This window comes from Carassius carassius, chromosome 38, assembly GCF_963082965.1.
Source record: "Carassius carassius chromosome 38, fCarCar2.1, whole genome shotgun sequence".
Taxonomy (NCBI): Eukaryota; Metazoa; Chordata; class Actinopteri; order Cypriniformes; family Cyprinidae; genus Carassius; species Carassius carassius.
The window spans coordinates 27,112,792-27,132,823 of record NC_081792.1 but is presented as its reverse complement, the minus strand read 5'-3'; the positions used below and the strand labels follow the sequence as shown (position 1 = coordinate 27,132,823).

At 35.0% G+C, this 20,032-nt stretch overlaps 2 protein-coding genes across 5 annotated transcripts; one reads left to right on the top strand and one right to left on the bottom strand.

Moving 5' to 3' along the window:
* Window positions 1-2,851: 2,851 nt before the first annotated feature.
* On the bottom strand, window positions 2,852-6,310 carry LOC132119105 (uncharacterized). Of its 2 annotated transcripts, XM_059528856.1 has the most exons (3): window positions 5,920-6,310; window positions 4,757-4,914; window positions 2,852-3,924 (listed from the first exon to the last, which is right to left on the bottom strand). In XM_059528856.1, exons 2-3 carry the CDS (start codon window positions 4,905-4,907, stop codon window positions 2,924-2,926), a joined length of 1,152 nt encoding a protein of 383 aa, XP_059384839.1. In that variant the 5' UTR covers window positions 4,908-4,914; window positions 5,920-6,310; the 3' UTR covers window positions 2,852-2,923. The 2 variants fall into 2 exon arrangements, with proteins under 2 accessions (XP_059384839.1, XP_059384840.1); XM_059528857.1 differs by lacking the exon at window positions 4,757-4,914.
* Window positions 6,311-7,829: 1,519 nt separating this feature from the next.
* LOC132119682 (zinc finger protein 362-like) lies at window positions 7,830-18,886 on the top strand. 3 transcript variants are annotated; one of them, XM_059529859.1, is made up of 9 exons: window positions 7,830-7,943; window positions 11,962-12,025; window positions 12,867-13,113; window positions 13,192-13,317; window positions 14,445-14,790; window positions 16,136-16,360; window positions 16,470-16,548; window positions 16,797-16,955; window positions 18,151-18,886. In XM_059529859.1, exons 2-9 carry the CDS (start codon window positions 11,963-11,965, stop codon window positions 18,265-18,267), a joined length of 1,362 nt encoding a protein of 453 aa, XP_059385842.1. In that variant the 5' UTR covers window positions 7,830-7,943; window position 11,962; the 3' UTR covers window positions 18,268-18,886. The 3 variants fall into 3 exon arrangements, with proteins under 3 accessions (XP_059385842.1, XP_059385841.1, XP_059385843.1); XM_059529858.1 differs by lacking the exon at window positions 7,830-7,943 and adding an exon at window positions 8,072-8,624; XM_059529860.1 differs by lacking the exon at window positions 7,830-7,943 and adding an exon at window positions 8,119-8,619.
* Window positions 18,887-20,032: the final 1,146 nt, after the last annotated feature.

Genomic DNA, 20,032 nt, shown 5'->3' with positions numbered 1-20,032 from the left:
TGTATCTGACTATCTACATGTAAAAGTGTGGTGCTTTTATGCGTCACTCAAGCTGTACGTTGGTTTTTCTCCCAATCCTTACCCTTTAATAATTGTTTTAACACATGATAGATGCAAAGCCATTATGAATTCTTCATCATATCAAAACTACTCTGACTGGTCCCTGTTATTGCTAACCAGAGTTATTTCAGTATAATTTATATACTATTATAGATTCTATTAATATTTTGTAGTTGTTATTGCCTTGGCAAGTATGAAATAAAATATTTTAAATATATTTCAGTTAATATTTATTTTAGTAATTTTTTTTATTTTTGTGGCTTTAGTTTCAGTTTGCCATATTCCTAACTAGTGTTGTTGTTGAACTAAAAACTACTTACAATAATTTTAATTAAAGTAGATCCAAAATTAAATCTAATATTAGATGAAAACTTAAAAAACATTAAAAAAAATGCCAACTTACTGAAATAAAATGTAAAAATAAAAGTTGAGGTACTAAAATTATTAAAACTGAATATATATATACAGTACAGACCAAAAGTTTGGAAACATTACTATTTTTAATGTTTTTGAAAGAAGTTTCTTCTGCTAATCAAGCCTGCATTTATTTGATCAAAAATACAGAAAAACAGTAATATTATGATAGATTATTACAATTTAAAATAATTGTTTTTAAATTTATTATACTTTAAATTATAATTTATTTCTAGGATTATTATAACATGATCCTTTAGAAATCATTCTAATATGATGATTCATTATCAAAGTTGGAAACCTATTTTTTCAGAACATGTGATACTTTTTTAGGATACTTTGATGAATAAAAAGTAAAAGAAAAAAAGAAGCTATGTTTTTAAAATATAAATGTTTTGTAATAACAATATACACTACTGGTCAGTAATTCGGGGTCAGTCATTTTTTTTTCTTTCTTTTTTTTAAATAAAATCAATACTTTTATTCAGCAAGGATGTTTTAAATTGATAAAAAGTGATAGTAAAGAAAATATATTAGAATATATATTATTAGATTTTTTTTTTATTTTGAATAAATGCAGTTCTTTTTAACCTTTTATTCATCAAATATATTAGACAGCAGAACTGTTTCCAACACTCATAATAAATCAGAATATTAGAATGATTTCTAAATGATCATGTGATAGACTGATGTTACATGTGACACTGAAGGCTGGAGTAATGATGCTGAAAATTCAGCTTTGCATCACAGGAATAAATTATTTTTTTTAAAGTATATTCAAATAGACAACTTATTTTAAGTTGCAATAATATTTCACAATATTACTGTTTTTTCTGTATTTTTGATCAAATAAATGCAGGCTTGATGAGCAGAAGAAACTTCTTTCAAAAACGTTAGAAATAGTAATGTTTCCAAACTTTTGGTCTGTACTGTATATATATATATATATAAGCACTTAAATCAGAATTAAAACTGAAAATATAAAAGCAAATTTCCTGTGTTTACAGAGATTCACCAGCCTGTCGTGTGCATGTTCTGTACAAGTCTTGAGTTTTTCAGTAAGATGCGTTAGTGTGCTGTCATCTGTAGCGTTTGCCCTGTGGTGCTTTTCCAAAAAGCTGAACTAGAGCTACAGAAGGACACGAAAGGAAGAAGGGCTTATTAACGAAGGCTTCTTCAGTTTCAGGACTGTTTCACATGCAGATTGCCTCAAGACAGCACAGGGAGACCTCTGGTGTTGAAAGGTGTACTTCAAGCCCTGTAATTTTTACTTGTTCGGTCATGAATTTGCTCTCCATAAACCTCCTTCCACTGTACCGATTCCAAGTTGCGGGAAACTTTGGAATTTGATGAATGTACTCATGACAATAACCAGTGCCTTCAAGCATTTCTGTACGCATAAATACTTTATTGCACATTTTTATTTTTTTATGTTAACTCTGAATGCCACTGCTCATATGTCACTATTGTTCTGTGAAGCACAGCACCCCTCGGGCCCTATTCCTTTTGGTAGGAAACCGTAAACTAGTTTTGGGTTTAAAATTAACACAACAATCTCACATGAAACCAGCTGATGCTTTCAAAACAGACAGATTATTTACTTTGCAAGGGAAATGCACCTCATAAACTCACAAATTCTTAACAGATCTGTTTTGGCAACCTTAATTTGTGTTCTTCTGTCAGATTTCCATAAAATGTGTTTGTCTTTCATTGCACAGACTTCCATGGATTGGCCATCTCCTTTTGCAGATGTCACTACCAAAACTGCTCCATATGTAGTGACTCTTTCGTTAGTGACAATTTTAGATACCTTTGAACCGATCTCAAAGATTCTAATCAGCACATGGTTAGCTAGCACAGTTCTGAACAGTTGAGCACACATAGAAATTAAATGAAATGTAATAACTCCTAAAAAGGTGTGCTTAATTGCAGAAAAAGGGTGTTCGGTAGAGCTGTTCCTTAGTGTTACACACAGATTTTTCAGACTTTGAACATATTTACCTCAAAATGATGGGGCCTGTCTACTCACCCTGTAGCTATGAGAGAGACAGACTTAAATGTTGTTAAATTAAAAATTATTTCAATATCATTTTCATAAGTTGAAATTTAGGGGTTAGGATTCGGGACAGCCACCTCCCGATTGTAAGTACCCAATAAATGAAGACTTCATAAGCTTACTAATATTTTAAATATGATTGTGGGTTTCAATAGAGAATAGAAGGATATTAGTAAACATCTAAGATTTGAAAACTTAAATGTGGTCCAATTCTGTAGAATGACCCATATCCGACACGATTCCTCTTTTGCAATCGGTTTAAAACAGATTTTACTAATGCAGCCTCTTTTAACTGTGAAATAAATCGTTGAATAAACAGCTCACATTTCCAATGTCACCATAGGGTTAAATAAATACATACATACACACACACACACACACACCTCTATGCAATTACAGAGCTGGTGCTCTGTTGACTGACAGAGATAAGAGTTTCAAGCTGTACACCACCAAATTCTCCAGGTTAAAGATTAGAAGAATATTTCCGCTGACGACTGTAGGAAAAACACAAACCATAACCATGCATACCAACCCTGTGAAGATTTCTCGGCCTGAGCAGGGACTTTCCCTTTTTTTAAACCAGCTGTGTCTTCTTTGAGACTTTGGGTCTTTTTTGTTAAATGCACATTTCTCCATTTTGAGCGCCAATGATGTGACATCCAGAAGAAGATCGGTTTTGGACTGAGCAAATGTTGCATGGCTGGATGATTGCTTTTGTTTCTTTGAACTGTCTGCCAGACTGGTTTGTTGAATGCACTGGACACCGTTCCCAGGACAGATCCATTGTGGATCACCATAAACAAACCCAGCCATGTGAACACAGCAGCTGTTGGGTGTTTTTTCTAAGTCAACCAGAGTTTGAGACATATGCATTAGCCCAGGGCCCAAACAGTCCTTTTTCTCGCCCGTCTGTGTGTTTTCAGATGAGTCGGGCTGTCTTCTGGATGCCTTCATCCTGAACAGGCCCAAGTTCCCCGTCAGGCTCAACAGGACAACCATAGCAGGAAGAACCCAAGAAAACTCATCAGTGCTGGGAAGGCAGGTAAGAAGATGGCCACCTTTTTCCCGACAGGTTTCCATTGACATCTGCTCCAGCGTCCAGTCATGGCTGCTGTAGATCCCGCTCACGCTCCATGCTAGAAGACATCCCAAATAGCCAACTGTCATAGAGAGGGATTCATTAGCATCTCGCTGTCTCGCATCTTGTCCCTTAAGTCGCCCATCTTGATAAAGCAGCTCAACAAACAACTCCACAACAATCAAAGGTGGCATCAGCAGCAACACAACACCGTAGGCCTGGCAAAGGAAGAGCAGGAATCGAAGAGCGATGACATCCGAAGACACGTGAAAAGGTGTCAGAGAGGACTCCATGAGCCAGACGTAAAGTAAAAACACTGGAGGAAGAGAAAAGACGTGTTAACGGGATAATTCACCCAAAAATGTAAATCTACTGTTAATTTACACACTCCCAGGCCATCCCAGATGTAGATGACTTGTTTTCCTTCAGTAGAACGCTTAATGAGATTTTTAGCTGAAACCGTGGTCCTCTGCAATTCATAACATTCATGTCAGCGGCTGCCCATTTTTGAGAATTAAAAAAGCATCAAGAAACACAAAATTAATACCTGTGGCTCCTGACGATTTATTAAGGTCTCATGAAGCAAAACAATCGGACTGTTCCAGAAACTGAACATTATTTACTACATTATTACCTGTAATCCAGATACTCGGACAAACTGGGAAATCTGATTCTTTTCCGCATCCTTTTTTTCGGGCAGTTTATTTCAATCCACTAGTTTGTTTATGTGATCACGCAAAGTAATATACACAATTATATTATTAATGCACCCAATAATGATGTGAAACATGGATGTTTTACATGTCTAAATGTCTAAAGAATATAAAGTTAATAAAATTGTCTTTATCAGCTCACTTTTTTCATAAACAATTAGAAACCATACAAACGTTAATTTGTCTGTGTGCCTTGATATGTTTTTTGTTTTTTTATTCTCAAAGTGCCGGTAGCCACTGACTTGCATTTTATGAATCACCAAGGAACACAGTTTCATCTAAAAATCTTCTTTACTGTTGCACTGAAGAAAAAGTCACCTGCATCTTGGATGGCCTGAGAGTGTGTTAATTAACAGCAACTTTCCATTTTTTGGGTGAGCCTTTAAATTGATCAGTTAAGTGGAAAATGTGGGCAAAGTGTTTGTTTCTGCTTACTGGTGACAGCAAGGTCTGTAAATAACAGCAGGCAGCTGCAGCACAGACTAACCGCAGTGATGGTGTGTGTGACCACAGACGAACACAGCAGCATGCTGCTCATCAGTTTGCACACACACAGACAGAGCGTAACTTCCAGAACACCCTCCATCTTCACACTTACAAGAGACATAAAAAATACAGTGTCACTTGATGTTTCATTTAAGAGCTGTAGTGCACAGGAAGTCTCCGGAAGGACACTGATGATAAATGCACAAGATCTGAAAGTCGTTGTGTAAGAATGTTTTATCAAAAGTAACTTGTTCCACTTCTATAACGTCTTGCCATTTTGGATGATGTCACCAAGACAGCCAACAATTTTGAATTTGAACTCTCCCATTTTTCATGATCCAATCATTTCCCGACTGCTAAAATCAAAAACTGCATTTATTTGTTTACTTTTTTTTTTTTTTTTGGCAAAGTGTTAATGAATTGCACTGTGTCAACTTATCATGGTGCTGATGTTCAAGTACCTCTTGCCAATTAAGATATAAAAAGAGGCTGCTATTAGTCAAATTTGATAAGACTGACTATTTGACAGAAGATTTTGAAATTAAAATGTTTTTGGTATTTAGTTAATGAGCTATCTATCTATCTATCTATCTATCTATCTATCTATCTATCTGTAAATGTAAAAATATAAAATATTGAAAGGCAGTAAGTGACATAACCAACATCTGTCATTCAGCACTTAGTGTTTTTTTTACCATTGTTGTTAATTTGTTGATTTACTTGTCTCACACCTTCTGTATTTGCTATATGAGTTTTATTATTTCGGTTCAGATCCAAAGTCTTGTTTAATGTATATATATATATATATATATATATATATATATATATATATATATATATATATATATATATAAATGTTAATGTTATTAACATAAATAAATAAATGTTTTTTATATATATATATATATATATATATATATATATATATATATATATATATATATATATATATATATATATATATAAATAAAAGCCTTTTCAACAGACTTCTCAACATGAGATTTTCACCACTGCTTCCACTGTTCTCAGTGAAGTATTCTTATGGAAAATCAGCAGCATTTGGTTATTTACACAGCCATGTCATAATTACAGGGCCATTACAACTCACTCACCAGAAACACCAGATGAAAGGATGTGGCTTCAAACATCTGAGGAGCTTGGAGTCATGTAAAGCTGGAAGACCCGAGGACCAGAGCTGAGGCTCTAGGAAAGAAGCCAGCTGAACATTAGCAGAGACTGATCCCTACCTGAACACACCAGCAGCCAGTCATTCAGCGTGTGAGTTAGTGTGTGTGTGTGCATGCATTTCATCTCACCCTCCCCCAGTGGGACGGGTCAAAACATTTTTTTTTAATGTTATCTAGGCTCAAAGCACATGTCTGTGTTGAGGGAGTGTCAATGTTTGACTAGATCTCTCACAAACAGAAACCAGTCCATCTGCTTCCTCCACGACCACAAGTGTTCAGATGTGCGCATGCGACTTCCTAATGTAGTGCTCGTGTCGCTGATACCCACAGCACGCTTCTGTGAGCTTTATTTGACTGACAGCGCGTGGATTCTTTCAGAGCTGTTGGGCTGCCGTCTGTGGATAAGCTCTGTCGCTTTAAATCGTGAAACAGTCTAAGCGCGTGCTGCCATCTACTGCTCATCTGAGATAAGACGTGAAGCAAACTAACAAAAGATACAAAACTAAGAAAGAGAATTATCCATAAGCTGCAGTATTATAGCTTTTATTAATATTTGAATTAGTTTTGTTTAATTTTTTTTGTTAGCATTTTTTTTTATTTGATTAATTTGTAATTTAGTTTTAGTTATTCAATACATACATTAAACCAAATAAAAATGTGAAATGTCTGAAAGCTGGCTGAACTTAAAAATATATATATATATTTCAAGTTATAAGAATATATAAGTATATTTTCATATATAAGATATATATATATAAGAATATTTTCAGTTAAAGTTTGATATTTCAAGTAACAATTTTAGTTTAAGTTATTTTAGTACATCAAATTAAAGCTGAATGGAAATGAAAAACATTGCCTTGACAACTATAGCTGAAATAAAATACTTTTATTTATATTTCATTTAATTTAAGATCGGTTTTGTTTTAAGGAACAAAATGTTTTAGTGAACTATATTAACCTGATCAAAAATGGATATTTACTTTACGTACTTAACTGATATAGACAGGCTACAAACATAATATAATATTAATAATAATATTGTACTTCAAGTAATTTATGCAGTTTTCTTTGCAGTTTGTAAATTATATTGTAAACATACACAACCAGTCAAAGTTAAAGTTTAACTATTTTAAACTATATATGTTACTCATCATTATAAACCTTTTCATCTAAAGTCTTATACGATTGCAGTTTATTTTATAGACACTTACAGGTGAATTTCACACACTATACATTATTTTTAAAAAACTGTATTTTCTTTAAAACGGATGAGTTGGAACAGATGAAGTTTAAGAAACATTATTTATGTAAAAGATCACATCTTAGCTTAAATGTAGACAAAAAAAGAAGCTCTGAAGCATACATAATGGATTTGTTCCCCTTTCATATCTTCAGGTCACTCATAATTCTTCTGATGACTATTTAGATGTAAAATTTTTAAAATAATAATAGTAAATGTGTCCAAATTCTGATTATTAGTATATATTGTATTGTCTTTGTTTGTTTCTATTGTATTCTATACCTATAAAAAATCCAATCTACATTCATAAGACATACATGTATAAATAGATAAGTAATGCAATTATTTAATGTTGTTACAAATCAATGTCGTATTTCGTAGGCTTATTAATAGAAAACTCATATGTTCTTTATGACTCCATATCTCAGTGTCTGCTGTTTTGAGCCCCACATCGTGGACATCACTTCTCTGACCTCTCATAGGAGTAAAACAAATGCTAATAAGTCATGGTTTTTAATGAATATTTTAATGTCAAAAGCTCTGATGCATATTTGGTCATATATGGCTTCGCTGTTCTAGCACAGTGCCTGCAGCACCCAGAAGTGAACGGCAGGCGACCCGGAAGGTCTGAACTCCCTCTGAAGGCAAAGCCGAAAGAACATCTGAACCTTTCATTAAATCTAATAAATCCACCGTCGAGGTGTGCAAGGTACGTCTGTCGCCTTCTGCTCATTTTAACTATTGAATAATTATTTTTTTTGTACATTTTGCATGATGCATTGAAGCGACGCTAGACGTCATTCGAGTGAGCAAAAAGTTCAAATAAAAGAAAAAAATCAAAAGCGGACGCGTGTTGCAACAATGTTTCAAATGCACGCTCGTGCATTATTGCGTCATGATAGAAATGTTACATTTTCGCGGGAGAGATGCGTAATTTTTCGCATCGCATGATTGTTGTAGGAAGTCTTTCGTTTTTTTCCTCCTCTGTTTTTTTTCCTCCTCCAGCCGGGCTATTCAAACCTGCAGATCTAAGTAAACAATCATTCGCTCACTTAATGCAAATAATGCGGCGTTTGACACCTCGCTCTTTTGATCTGATTTCACGCGATGTATTTTTGTCGCTAAAAAATGGGATCTGCAGAATATGGCGCCCTGTCCTTATAAAAATAAGACAGGCTGCCATTTTTGTTTTCCTTTTGTCTGAAATTTTTAATAAAACTGTCTGAGAATGTGGGAGAGGCAGACACCGGGGACCCGGACTCTCAGAAGCCACGAAACGCGTCCGCTCGCGCTCTTTTGCGAGTGTTTTTAATTTGATGTTTTATCAAAGGCGGCGTGCTTTAATTGAGAATGATTTCAAGGATGCCGATAGAATAAAAGAAAAAGTTGAGTAAGTTTTGTCTCGGTTTATATCAAAGACTCAGAGACGTGTCATTCTTCACCAAAATGTTTATTTGATATTTACATGTCGTTTAAAGCTGCTGGGTGGTTTTATTAGCTAATTATTATTTTTTTTTTTTATGTTGGTAGGCTGTTACTCACACACTTCACATCAGCGTCATTTAAATGGGGATGCAGGTAGAAATCTTTGTCAATTTAATTATAAAATGCAGCTTTACACTATTATAGCGTAAAACTGTAATTGTAATGCATCTCTATACCAGATGAATGGTCACCCAAATGGTACTTACTTGTTTATTTTGGGACATTTACTATGGTTGATATCTTGGTATACTTGAAGTACAATGGAAATGGCATTTCTGTGCAAATTAAGTATTAGTTTATGACATTTTCATAGTAATTTGATATACTCTGAAGTGTATTTGACATTTGAAACCTTGTTTCCTGCCTTTTTAAAGTTGCTTGTAAATCTCTCATTATGCTGTATTCTCATCAAATTTTAGATTCAATCTTTTTGTTAACTTGTTTCTTTCAATAAGTCTTTCTTTTTGGAACTGATTGATCTTAGGCCTCATTGATTTGAGCTTATGCACATATGCAACCTCAGTTTTTGAGTGAAACAAGCATTATTTGTGGATCATTTTGGCAGTGTTCACAAAAACACTGAGGTGCATGAGCTCAGATCATTGAGGTCTATAATAAATCAGTTTCAAAAGAAACAAAACCTGTGCTAAGTGAAATAAAACAAGCTAATAAAAAGATTGAATTCAATATTTAGTGATAATATAGCGTAATTAAATATTTATAAGCAATTTCTGACTGGGAACACCACCACAACAACAACAAAAAAAAGGGGGTGGGGGAAGTTGTTATACTCTGTGTGAGCAAAGTCGGTAGACTTTATTAAAATCTGATAACATTAACCAGCTTGTACAGGAAAAAGAAGATTCTTTCCGGGTCAAAATGACCAGAATGCAGAAGGAAAGGATTCCTTGAAGTGATTGTATTGAACAAACAGGATATTCACATTCATCTTTCCGCCCTTTCAAAAACCTTACCAAGCTGGTTTTGGAAACGTTTCCATACGGTCTGATTACTTTAGCCATATCATTCTCTTGCATTATGTCCATGACACTGTGCTATGAATGTTTTGGCAGTGCTTATGGGTCTTGAGAGTGTTTGACTAAGGGGCCTTGAAGAGAAATTCATTTAGCAGAGCCAAAAATAATAAAAGCGATATGTCCAAATATATGATCCCAGACCCTGCTGAATATTTCCTTAATGATGCTGAAAGGGTTTCTGTTTCACTTCCTGCTAAAACTGTGGGTTAAAGTTTTCACTTTTCCAAATTAATCTGCCACATTTACATATGCATTTGACATTTCTAGGTTTTAACATTCAAATCCTCAAATATTTTCTCTTTGTGACTTTGCAATCAACGTTGTTTTTTAAATCATGCTTGCTGCTTACGAGCTTTGTGATATGACCAACATAATTTGAAGAAGTTGCCATTACAATGCAAGCATTGAAAGAAAATGCTTTAGGAAGATGTAATTTGTTTGATTTTCTCATCGGGCATCATGTTGAGCCTAGCAGTATTGAGTAAACTGCTGTAGGTGTGTGAACTAACAGTGAGTTTGCTCGAAACGCTTGTTCTGTGTTGTATCATATTCATATCACTGTGTCACGAATAATACTTAAGTAATGTGCTGATGCTTTTAAAGGCACAGTCTGCAATTAATTGCAGTATAAGTGCAAGTCCTAAGCCAACAGCAAAAGCCTCTAAACAATGGCAGTGTCAATATGATGAAGCTTTACTTGTAACTTGGTACACAAAGCGGTACGTGATCTCAGTGATTGATTCTTTAAGAATCACGCCTTTTAAGGTTAAAATTAGTCCTAAAATGTCCTTAATATAATTTCCTGGCAATATTATTAATGATTCATCAGTGTATGTCTTTTGCTCCGTTAGAATTTACACAAAAATGTACATTTGGTGAAAATGTACTTTGATTGTTTCTGAGATTGTTTCTTCACGGGAACAGATTTGGAGAAATGTAGCATTCATGTGAAAGTGAATGGGTGCCGTCAGAATGAGAGTCCAAACAGTTGATAAAAACATCACAGTAATCCACAAGTAATTCACACGACTCCAGTCCATCAGTTAACATCTTGTGAAGTGAAAAGCTGTGTTTTTGTGATTAAAAACCAGTCCATCATTAAAACGTTTTTAACTTAAAACCGTTGCTTCTGGATAAAATATCAGTCCATGATGCATGATAATGCTTCCTCTAGTAAAACAGTTCATTGCCTCTTCCATCAAAATCCACTGCATATTTGTTTAAAACTTGTTTAAGACAAGTTTGTTTTCTCATTTAAACAGTGCTTGACCTGTGCATATTGTTCTCTTGATTCAGATGAGATTTTTTCAGAAAGCAATACTCGCATTTTAGACAGAAGCAATGGTTCACATTTAAAAACATGGTAATAATGGCTTTGTTTCTTACAAACAAAATTAATAATGATAATTGATGGAATGGAGTGGTGTGGATCATTTAGATGTTTTTATCAGCTGTTTGGAGTATTCTGACGGCACACATTAACTGCAGAGGAGCCATTTCTGAGCTAGTGATGCATTGCTACTTCTCTCCAAATCTGTTCCAGATAAAAAAACAAACTCACCTACATCTTAGTTGAGATACCTATGAAGTCCCAACATTTTGCTTTTTAATATCCTTGAGCATTTTCATCCTGTTTTGCTCTTAAATATGTCACTTTATGGAAGTCAAATGGGTTGTGAATGTTACTTCTTAACTAATGTACTGCACTGAGTTTTCATTTAATTTATGTAATCTTGGATTAGATCTGCATTTCTAATCAATAAATAATCATGGGAGTTCAGATCTAGTCTTTGCAGTATAGTTTTCCATTTTATTTCAGCCGCCTCACTCTCATTCAGTCACATATGAGCCGAGAGCCTTCAGTGAGAAATTGCACATTTTTGTGAACCACCAAGCAGCCATAGTTTTTTTTTCTTTGTTTCTTTAAAGGATGTTACCTTTTTGTGTGGTTTGCGTTTCCTAGTCAAACCTTCAGATCCTTCTTCATCCACCCCCGCCCCCCCCCCCCCCCCAAAAAAAAACCTTGAGTCATTGTCTGTCATTATCGTCTTCGTCTTTGAATCTTTCATCAGCAATTACACAATCCCTAAAAGATCCATTTGGTTTGTGCTCTGCCTCGAATCGGTCACATAAAAGTCAAGTTACAATGCATAAAGTTCAAAATTAAAGCATCATTAATTAAGCATGATTGACTGTGTGTTTCAGAATGGCAGAACCTCGATTTAATAATCCATACTTCTGGCCTCCTCCACCATCTATTCCTGGTCAGGTAAGAAAAAAAACATGCATCAATGGGCTGACTTCATTAATCCTTGTCTTTTATCTAAAAGTAACAGAATTAATAATTTACTTAAATTCAGCACTAGGCTTAATTTTTGTCTAGACAATTAAGTCTTTATTGCTTACTAGTTTTCTTAAGTAGCAGTCAGTCAGATATAGGCACAAACATGCTAATGTTTAGAGTGTAACACATATTAAACATAAGAATAACTTTAATATTGTTAGTAATATTTCAAGATAAGCACTAAATGTCCTGAAGCAATGTAGTTTTACTTGAAAAATGAGTTCGAATGAGTATCAAATCTGATCATCAGGCTTTTGAGGAATGTTTATTTGTTCATCTCTCAATCAACATTGTATTGCATTTCATTATATGTTCAGAAACTACAGAGCTTTGATCATAAAATCATAAAAAGTTTATATTTCACATTATTGGGGAAAGACTGTGCCAACTGATATTTATATAATTTTCTTTAACGTAGTCTGTTATACTGTTATAAATGTAACCTTTTTTTAATTTTACATTTTACTTTTTGGCCATAATAATTTCAGCAACTGAAACAAATTGCATATTTGTTCTCAGTTTGAGCCTCTGAAACCTCTGTTTTTCCTCATTGAGCAAAGGCTCCATATTCTCACTATATCATACAATATGAGCCATAAAAGCCCAATGTATATAATATCACACTAAACAGAAAAAAATGACTTGTTTCATATGTCAGGCTTTACAGGATTAAACACGTTGTTCTCCTCATGTCAGAAGTTCAGAACCAGGAGGATTTGAACCATCTGTTTGTTCTAATCTCACTTTCCCCTCTTTTTTTCCCCAGTTGGATAACCTCATGCTGATCAACAAGATCAAAGAACAGCTCATGGCGGAGAAAATCAGACCTCCACACCTCTCGCCCACTTCTGTCTCTTCCCAGCAGCCCTTACTGGTGCCGCCCACGGTGACAGAAGGTGGGCAGCACAATATATCAACGCCCAAGCTGCAGCAGATGCCGGGACTCCACGCTCACAGCACCACCCAGGCCGACATCGCCCTACATGCACGACCCGCCTGCAGCACCGTCGCAGGTACACTCTCCATTGCATAACACAAATCTGCTCACTGAGACAGACACTTAATGCTAATTGTGCACATAATGTGAGCAGGTCGTATTCTGGGTGATGTAAACTTGAATCTGGATGATAAAACGGCTATTAAAGCAAGGGGATTGTGGGAAGACTGGCATTTGCGGCAAATCATAGACCAGCCATCCAGAGCGAATCATCTGTCAGGTATGTGAATGCAAATTGTTGTTTTTGTTTTGTGCAAATGTGTTTTTGCTGTGATATACATTAAAGGGATACTCCACACCAAAAATAACATTTTGACATTAATCACTTACCCCCATTTCGTTCCAAACCTGTAAAAGCTTCGTTCATCTTCGGAACACAATTTAAGAAATTCTGGATGAAAACCGGGAGGCTCGTGACTGTCCCATGTCCCATGATGCAGAGAGACACATATGAGATGACTTATTGAACAAAGTAGTTATTTTTGTTTTCTTCGCATACAAAAAGTATTCTCGTCGCTTCATAAAATTCAGATAGAACCACTGATGACAGATTGACTATTCTGACGATGTCTTTCATACTTTTCTGGACCTTGACAGTGTAAGTTACTTGGCAGTCTATGGGACAATCACAAGCCTCCCGGTTTTCATCCAGAATTTCTTAAATTGTGTTCCGAAGACGAACTAAGCTTTTATGGGTTTGGAACCACGTGGGGGTAAGTGATTAATGACAACATTTTCAATTTGGAGTGGAGTATGCCTTTAAAGGAACAGTTTATCCATAAATGAAACTCACCCTCAGGCTAACCAAGATGTAGATGAGTTCTAGATTTTGAGAAATGTAGTATTGCATCATTTGCTCAGCAATGGATCCTCTGCAGTGAATGGGTGCCGTCAGAATGAGGGTCCTAACAGCTGATAAAAACACAATAATCCACACCACTCCAGTCCATCAGTTAATGTCTTGTGAAGCAAAAAGCTGCTCGTTTGTAAGGAACAAATCCATCATTAAGATGTTTTAACTATAGACTGTTGCTTCTGGCCAAATTATGAGTCCATAATAACACTTCCTCCAGTGGAAAAGTTGTCTCATCTAAAAGAGAACAGAAATATGCACAGATCAAGCACCTTTTACAAGCAAAACCATTAGTGTGGATTATTGTGATGTTTTGATCAGGACTCTCATTCTGACGGCACCCATCCACTGCAGAGGATCCACTGATGAGCAAGTGATATAATGCTGAAATTCTCCAAATGTGTTCCCATGAAGAAACAATCACCTCTAGTATTCATTTCCATCAAATTTTCATTTTTGGGTGAACTTTTCCTTAAAGAAATGTTCATTTTCAGGACTGTCACTGACGTCTTCTCGAACTGCCAACCACAACACATCAGAGAGTGTGACGCCGACCACCCTGACCACTCCAACCACCAGCAGTCAGACGCGTCAGAGCGGCGCACCTTCCCCAAACCTCATCTCAGGACTGTCCTGCGGGCCGGGGATGGATGTTATTAAAAACAGCGGAGGACTGGCAGGACTGCTTGGGCCTCCTCCGAAGAGCATAGGACGAGGTCGCAAAAAGATCAAAGCTGAAAACCCCTCTGGGCCGCTCTTTGTCGTTCCCTACCCATTCCTGGCCTCTGGAGCCGACCAATCAACTGTCAGCATCACTGCCAAAGAGGGCAAAACCTACAGGTATAACTTTATTATTTTAGCATATTTATTAAATAAAAATATATTTACTGTTTGCTAGGGCTGGGCATCGATTCAGATGTTCCAGATCGATTCGATTTCGATTCACAAGCTCTCAAATCGATTCGATTTCGATTCAATTTTCGATTTCGATTCTCGATTCGATTTTCTATACTCGATTCTCAAATCAACTCAATGTATATAGATTTAATATAAATACTATATTTATAAAAAAGAACAGTGAACATAAGTTTACAAGTGGGTAATGAATAAAAAGAAATTTAGAGTCACAAACCTGTATATTTAACTCTTTTATTTTAGGTACACTTGGGTACATTAAAACAGAACCCATCTCTAATTTTCAAATGCATACAATTATGTTAAATAAATACAATACAAATTTGATTCAAGATGAAAAATGTATGCTGAAAAAAGTCAGAACAGTCGCATTCCTTGATCAAATAGGATCAAGTTATTTCATTTTTAAGATAAAACAATAATATATATATATATATATATATATATAAAAAAAATCGATTTGTGGCCTTTGAGAATCAATTTTGAATTTACCACATTTTAAAAAACGAATAATCGAAAAATGGATTTTTTTACCCAGCCCTACTGTTTGCATATAAATATAGTGTGATTTGTGTATAAACCGTAGAGCATGCCCCTTGCAACACCAAAGTCATGGGTTTGATGCATTAACTGATAAATTGTATAATTTGAATACAATGTAAATCACTTTGGATAAAAGCATCTACCGAATGCATAGATGTAATGCATAAATGCATAGGCTGCATGATTTGGGAAAAATGTCATTGCTATTGTTTTGTTCAAAATTGCAATAGCTAGCTATTACTATTATTATTACTACTACTACTACTCAAATTGAATACTTGTACATCAATTTGATATTTTTTTCTGATTTTTTTTATATAAATATCAGAAAGATAATAATATTAGTAAGAATAGTAATAATAATGTATTATTATTATTATTGTTATTATTGCTAAAAAAGAAATAAACTAAATGTAGATTATTGCTGATGTAATATTTCAATGTAAAATAAAAATCTAGAAAGTCAGTTTCCATTTATTTTGATTAATCATACAGCCCTAAATCTAAATATTTCAACATTGGTTGTCATGTGTCTCCTCTTGGTTTGATTTCTTGGTCCGAACCCAAATTGAAGTGTGTTTTCACTGTGTTTTATTTGGCTCCAAACTGCCGTATATGTCATCTAAATTGCTTTCATAGCATTTAGGTTTTACTGGCCACATAGCCTATATTCCAGATCCTGTTTTTGGAAATAAATACTGAAGATTATTTGCATTTCGTCTTGCAGATGTAAAGTGTGTCCGCTGACGTTCTTCTCCAAGTCAGACATGCAGATACACTCCAAGTCCCACACGGAAGCAAAGCCTCACAAGTGCCCTCACTGCACCAAAACTTTCGCCAACGCGTCCTACCTGGCCCAACACCTGCGCATTCACCTGGGGGTGAAGCCGTATCACTGCTCCTACTGCGAGAAGTCCTTCCGCCAGCTCTCACACTTACAGCAGCACACCAGGTACCTCTTCAACCTCAGCTTGTCCTCGAGTCCACCAGACTGACTCAATGACCTTCAAGTTTTGATATTTGTCATCACACATTGCTTGCTTTTTTTTGGCATTCTACAGAATCCACACAGGTGATCGGCCATATAAATGTATCCAACCAGGCTGTGAAAAGTCCTTCACACAGCTCTCCAATCTGCAAGTAAGACCCGAATATCTCTTCTTTTGGTAACTGTTCACATATTTCATGAAATAGTATTCATTTTAGTAATATTTTTGTTTGTTTCTGTCATTTGTATTAGTTTTATGTCTGACACACACACACACACACACACACCTCATATATATATATATATATAATATATCAGTCTCTGCTGTCATCTGTCTGGGTAAGTGTGTGACTGTGTGTTTGTGTGTTACGAGAGCTTTGTGTTTCTTTACTCACTGCAGTCTCACCAGAGATCACATAATAAAGACAAGCCTTACAAGTGCTCCAACTGTTACCGCGCTTACTCTGACTCCGCCTCCCTCCAAATCCACTTGTCTGCTCACGCAATCAAAAACGCCAAGGCATTTTGCTGCAGCATGTGTGGTCGAGCCTACACCTCAGTAAGTACAGCATTCATCATCCTGGCTTCTCCACCGTCTTGTGTTCAGTACAGTGGGATGTGCTAGTTTTTTCTCAAAGTATTAGACCAACAACCAAGTGTGATTAAATCAGTTAATGTGTAGTTGACATAGTACTTTTGCGAAGATTATGTGACATGCAGTATTCTAAAAAACTTTTTAGAGTTTTGCTGATTTTTTTATAATTAATATGCATGCAGTATTTATGACCTTACAGTAACAGAGGGTGCATTTACATGACAATGGCTCAAGAAAAATAAAAAACCGACACACTGTAAGATCTGAAAAAATAAAAAAATTAAATTAAAATAAAATAAAAAATCTGTAGGAAAAAATTATTTTGCCTGGAAAAGTTTTTTTTTCTCTCTCTCCACAAAGAACTATTTAAAAAATGTTGTAAGAAAAGAAAGGGTGACAAGTTACTGTACCTAAGAACTGCAATTCATATATATTTTCAAATCTTGATTATGATTTATGTATTATGTCATATTTCATATTAATAACACATTATTATAATACTATATACTTGATAATGAAAAAGGTATTTAAAATAAAATCACAATTTAAATATTTTTTTATTTCAAATTTTATATATATATATATATTTTTTTTTTTTTTCAGAATTGTACCACAGTGTTATTTTAGCATAATTGAGATTATTTAATTGAGTGTACTATAAAAAAATGCTTTCATATTTTTATTAATAGTTGAATTAATACTTTATATTTCCCATTAAAAGTTTATTTAAAGTTTTATTATTATTAATATTTTTAGGTTGTCTGTTTTTATCATTTTTATTAGTTTTCTTTTATTGTTTAATGTCTGTATAGTTTTGTTTTTAGTTTTAGTAAACTATAGCCCTGAGCACCTCCGTTTGAGAACCACTGGGATGCTCCACTATTTGAACCATTACTAAAATGGCAAAATATATAACATAAGTGACAAATTAGTTTTACCATTTTTGTTTTAAATATTTAGATATTAATTTAAATATTTATATATGGTTTATTTCCTACATTTAAGTCCATAGTAGTACCACAAATTTGATCTTTTCTTGCAAGCCCTAAAAAATTATTTATGATTTAGTCCACATTTTCAGGCAGTTTATAGCACTATGCAATCTTTTTTTTTTCTTGATTCGTGGACATCTAATATTTTGTATAATGCCTCTTTCCAGGAAACCTACCTTATGAAACACATGTCTAAGCACACAGTGGTAGAACATCTGGTGAGTCAACACTCGCCGCAAAGGACCGAATCGCCCAGCGTTCCCGTTCGCATTTCCCTCATCTGAGACCCTGGTCCTGGCCCGGTCAATCTTTCCCAATCTTGGCATAAGCAAACCAAGGTGGTTTGACGTTTATTTTTTTGTGTGTTTGTTCGTTTGTTTTAGTTTTTGAGAACATTCCCACATGTATTAGACTGTGTGTATAGAGGCTCAAAACACAGCAGCGGTTTGGGAAGTTTCTGTTACACACATTCCTCTTCTCCAACTCATCGTTGAGTTGAGAGGAAATAATCGGGAAATCCAAAGATGGTTTCACAGCACTTTCAGGCCACACAGCTTTGGCTTTAAAAGTTTCTGGTCTGTTATGACAATAAAGGCATTGCTCTGGGCAGCTAAGCGTTTGGGACTGTAGGGATTATGCATTATTAAATCACAGGACATACGTTTGTATGTTTTAAGCTTGGACCAAGTCCAGCACCACCTCTCGTATTTTTCTATGCTGTCTGGGAAAAATCCCCTTCTTTTGGGCAACTCAAAGTTGGTTTAGAGACCAAGGGTCTTGTGTTTTGATAATGTCATTCATAAAATGTTTTAATTTCTATTAAAACATTTCCTTGCTTGTAGGGAAATCAGACATCTAAATGAAAATAGCTTTAGCATTAAAGTTAACTCCTCAAGAGGACTGTTATGACTTCAGTCCTTGTAGAGGACTTCATAGACAAATCAGCACATTTAGATGTTTTCCAAGATTGATCCCTTAGTGCTACACAGATGTTTGTGGTCTGGTGCCATGAATAGAATATGAAAATGGCAAAAGATTCTGATGTTTCAGAATAGACATGCATAACATTTAAAAATTACACTTATAAAAAGTGTAAACCTGCGACGATTCATATGTTACGGTTGTCAGCATGCATTTGACATTGTAGATGAGTGAAAGCTGTCAGGAAATGTCCAGATTACTATGTTTTGCATAAAAGAAAATGAAGATCATTATTATTATTTGTATTTTTTTTTGGCACGAGGCCTTATTTTTATCCTGTCCCTTAGTTTTTAAATTGAATAAGTGTGTTTAATAAATTGTATAAATGTCTTATACAAAAACTGTACTTAATTTGTTTTTATTTTAATAATGGTATTAATGATATAATGTCCAGTTTTTAAAATGTTCCATAAAATCATAAAATTTACCCAAACACACACATATATATATATGTGCGCGTGTGTGTGTGCATGTGTGTGCGTGTGCGTGCGCGTGTGTGTGTGTGTGCGCGCGTGTGTGTGTGTGTGTGCGTGTGTGTGTGCGTGTGTGTGTGTGTGTGTGTGTGTGCGTGCGTGTGTGTGTGCGTGCGCGTGTGTGTGCGTGTGTGTGTGTGTGTGTGTGTGTGTGTGTGTGTGTGTAGGTTCAGGTGAATTCTATGGAACGTTTCCTTAATTATCATTAAAATACAAAAAAAAAAAAGATTCTTGCTGGTCCTAAAAATCTTAATTTTCTTTTGTTCAAAATATCTTTTAGCAATTTTTTTTTTTTTTTTTTGATTTTGGGGGTGAAATATATAACCTGGACATGTTCTTGTGAGATTCAGCCTTTCAGCCAGAGAACAATCTTGGGGGAAAAAAAAGCTGTAGAGTTGCCCAAGAGATTTGTGTAGCTGTATCGATGTCTAGAATACCTCCTTGGCTTATTATACATGTTTATACTTATTATCATATTGAAATATTAATGACTAACATGTTAATTTTACACATTTTAAGCCTTAACCATTTTATCACTAGTTGTTTACCATCACATTTTCTATATATGTTATACCATATTGGTGTTTACTTGTGT